Source organism: Heptranchias perlo, unplaced genomic scaffold (assembly GCF_035084215.1).
Source record: "Heptranchias perlo isolate sHepPer1 unplaced genomic scaffold, sHepPer1.hap1 HAP1_SCAFFOLD_43, whole genome shotgun sequence".
Classification (NCBI taxonomy): domain Eukaryota; kingdom Metazoa; phylum Chordata; class Chondrichthyes; order Hexanchiformes; family Hexanchidae; genus Heptranchias; species Heptranchias perlo.
The window spans coordinates 12,085,633-12,089,495 of NW_027139442.1; the positions used below are offsets into that span (position 1 = coordinate 12,085,633).

The 3,863-nt window shown below is 42.4% G+C and overlaps 1 protein-coding gene across 1 annotated transcript; it reads left to right on the forward strand.

Moving 5' to 3' along the window:
- The first annotated feature begins 778 nt into the window (after nt 1–778).
- LOC137312608 (probable G-protein coupled receptor 139) lies at nt 779–3,292 on the forward strand. The gene is made up of 2 exons (XM_067979133.1): nt 779–848; nt 2,358–3,292. Exons 1-2 carry the CDS (start codon nt 779–781, stop codon nt 3,290–3,292), a joined length of 1,005 nt encoding a protein of 334 aa, XP_067835234.1.
- Nucleotides 3,293–3,863: the final 571 nt, after the last annotated feature.

Consider the following 3,863-nt stretch of genomic DNA (forward strand, 5'->3'; position numbering starts at 1 on the left):
TCCTGCCACATTCAAAATTGTGTGCACATATACTCCCAGGTCTCTCTGTTCCTGCACCCACTTTAGAATTGTACCACTCAGTTTATTTTGCCTCTTCTCGTTCTTCCTGCCAAAATGTATTACTTTGTACTTTTCTGCGTTAAATCCCATCTGCCATCGAGGGATATGTTGATAGGGTTGGATGAAGAAGGATGGAAGGAGGCTCACTTGGAGCATAAAAGCCGGCATGGACCTGTTCGGCCAAATGGCCTGTTTCTGTGCTGAACATTGTTTGCAAGTCTTTGTAAATGGGGCTGTTTATCTGTCTCAAAATCGGGGCTGCTACAAAGGAAAGTGTTCATCCATGTCTTCACCAGAGTTACTGTAAATGAAGCTGTTCATCCGGAACAACACCAGGTCTACTGTAAATGGGTCTTTTAAATAATCTCAACACTTGCGCTCGTGTAAATGAGACTGTTCATCCAGCTCAACAGTTGGATTATAGGAAACAAACTTTGCAATTCTCCATTTGAGGAAATTTCAAAGAAATATAAAAGTATTTTTTTATCATATCCTCTAAATCACAACCTATTACACAATCATCACTGGAGCAAAGGCGGTTCATTAAATCTGTTTGTTCAGTGTAATGTAACTAATATCCCTGATCACACTCCCCAGGTGACTGTCTCCAAGGAGGTTCCTCTCGCGTATAAATAAAGATTCATCTGAATATGTCTCTACATTCGCACAGTCAGAGCCCTGTGCTTGTCAGAACAGACATTGGTGCTTTACATATGAAATGGGATACGCAGTAATTTTCCTGATAGAGTTCATTTACTATCCGATTCTTGCAGCCGTCGCTGTTCCCGGTAAGACGATGAAACGAGACAGTAATTGTTGACAATCAATGTCTAACTGTTCATGTGAATCTTTGCCTGTTCATTGGCATCAGTTCAGTGTAACGTGATTGTCTTGTTTTCTTGATGTGATTTCTTAATTGAAATGATAACCTTTCTGGAATTTTCACCAAAGGCAACGTTGAAGCAATAAACCCCTTCGATGTTTCCAGTAGAAACTCCTCCCGAGAGGATGCACTGACATCAGATCAGCAATAAGTTTGTGGTTTTGCCTGATGTTGTTAAGTGGGTTAAGTGAGTAACGCGGGCATTTGTAACATCATTTACTGTTTACATTTGGCTTCACAGGGGAATCTCTCTTGTTTGGTTGGCCTTTAATCCAGCTCCGATTATAGTTGTGGTTAGTTTAAATGGAAGGGAGAATCTGGCTGTTTCTGTTACCGCCGTGTGATCCAACCCGCCGGAATTTCCTTTCTGCACTTTGCACAAGGGGTGTTTAACACCCAGGCGGTCAGGCCAAACCCTTCCCCATTGTTAACAAACCACGTATGCAGATGCAACGCTAACTACTCTGCGAAACGTTCGATTTAGTTGCATCTAATGGATGAATTATCAAGCGGAAATCTCCAGGTACCTTTGCCATCACCGGCCCTTTGTGCACATGCCGTTGATGGAAAGATAGCGGGGTAAATTTCGACTTTATGCGATGGTGCGAACTCAATGACAATCCATAACTGGACAGGACGAGAGTGCGTAGTCCGTGTTATACGACCATAATCCGTGTTGCACAAAGAAACCAACAGGGCGAGAATACGCGAGAGTACGCACTCCGTGTTGGACAAATCATAAACCAGCAGGGCGAGAGTGCGCACTTCGTATTGTGCAGAGGATAAACCAACAGGGCGAGAGTGCACACTCCGTGTTGTGCAGAGAATAAACCAACAGGGTGAGAGTGCACACTCCGTGTTGTGCAGAGAATAAACCAACAGGGCGAGAGTGCACACTCCGTGTTGTGCAGAGAATAAACCAACAGGGTGAGAGTGCACACTCCGTGTTGTGCAGAGAATAAACCAACAGGGCGAGAGTGCACACTCCGTGTTGTGCAGAGAATAAACCAACAGTGTGAGAGTGCACACTCCGTGTTGTGCAGAGAATAAACCAACAAGTGGAAGCTGATTTGCAGGTAGTTTGATTTGATGACCATGGAACATGGTAAACTGGCCTCTGTGTGCATCAGACTCCCGCAGCCGTCAGAAATACGTCAGCCTTTTTTACCTCAGCACCTTAGTCTCTAACATATCCCAATAACTTTCTGTGAATTTTAATTCATGCTGTATCTTCGGTTCCTCCATCGGTCACAGATGTCCCTTTCCCTCCAATAAATAGCTCTTTAAATGACCAATTGCATTTCGTTTGGAACCAGGAAACTGATTTTTTTTAGTACTTTCTCAATTGACTTCTTTGTTAAAATAAGTTTTGGGAGAACCCCGAGCTAAATTCTACTTTTCACATTTCTTACAGTTAATTTGGTGGCGATTGTGATCCTGTCCCGAGGAAAGTGCGGTCTCTCCAAATGTATCACTCGTTACCTGGTGGCCATGGCAGCGGCCGATCTAATGGTGGTGATCATCGATGTGATATTACATCGGATTAATTGCATGTATTTGCCAGTTAGTTTCCTGCTTCTGACTCCGGTGTGTACTCTAAACCTTGTCGTGTACATTGTAGCTGTTGACTGTTCTGTCTGGTTTACTGTCGCCTTTACTTTTGATCGCTTTATAGTCATTTGCTGTCAGAAGCTAGAACCACAATATTGCACCGAGAAAACAGCGACGGTGGTTATCGCCACCATGTGTGTGGTGAGCTGTGTGAGGAGCGTTCCCTTTTACTATTTAATGGAACCTTTATTTACAATTGACAACGTCCCATGGCATTGTGTTCCGACAGCTGAATATTTCACCTCGCCCTTATGGAAAGCATACGAGTGGATCGACAGTGTTATAACACCTGTATTACCAATCCTTTTCATTTTGTTATTCAATGCACTGACCGTCAGACATATTATATCGGCAAATAGAGTCCGCAGGGGCCTCCGGAGTAATAGTGAGAATCAGAATGATCCAGAAGTGAAGAATCGGAGAAAATCCATGATTTTGCTTTTCACGATTTCCGCCAATTTCGTACTATTGTGGATAACCTATCTGGTGCATTCGGTAAACTGGCCAGTGATAAACTTTTATTACACAGACAAATATTTAAGTAACCCGATATATATCACACAACAAGTTGGATTTATGCTGCAGCTTCTCAGCTCCTGCACCAACACGTGTATCTATGGACTGACACAGAGGAAATTCAGAGAGGAGCTGAAGACTGGGGTGAAATATCTGTTCACACTGAATGGGAAATTATGTCAAACACAAACAGTTGGTATGGATCTGGAGCGGGCTTTGTAGCTTTACAAATTACTTCCTTTTATATTCTTTAAACCTTTGTGGGCAGGTAAAGGACAAAAAGGAGATTAACAATCTTCAAAGATATTTTGGCCAATTGTGTATAATGGCCGAAATATTGAAGGAGCATTTTAATGTGGGTAAATTAAAAATAAAACATTTAGTAACAAATAGCTTGTGTATAACATGCAATTTTCTGATATTAATTTGGCTACTGGATTTGTGGAGTTGGAGCAACCGCACACTACCGTAATATATACAATTAACTCGCTATAAAGGAGTGACAACACCAAATATCATGTTCCCCACTCTCAGAATAACCTCGGGCGAGTGAATCACGATCCACAATCCAATTTAGGGTTGGATCAGCCATGCAAACTATTGCTCTGCAGAAAAAAAATCAAACAATTAAAAAGAAAGGTAAAATTGCAGAAAAAGAGTTTTCTCACTGCAGAGTCCAAAATGGAGACAACGTTTGGGGAAACTCCTGCTCACCGACGATACTTTACTCTCTCTCTCCCCGATGGAATCTCCATGTATGCTCCAGATTCGCTCCCTCAAGTCTAAAGGACGG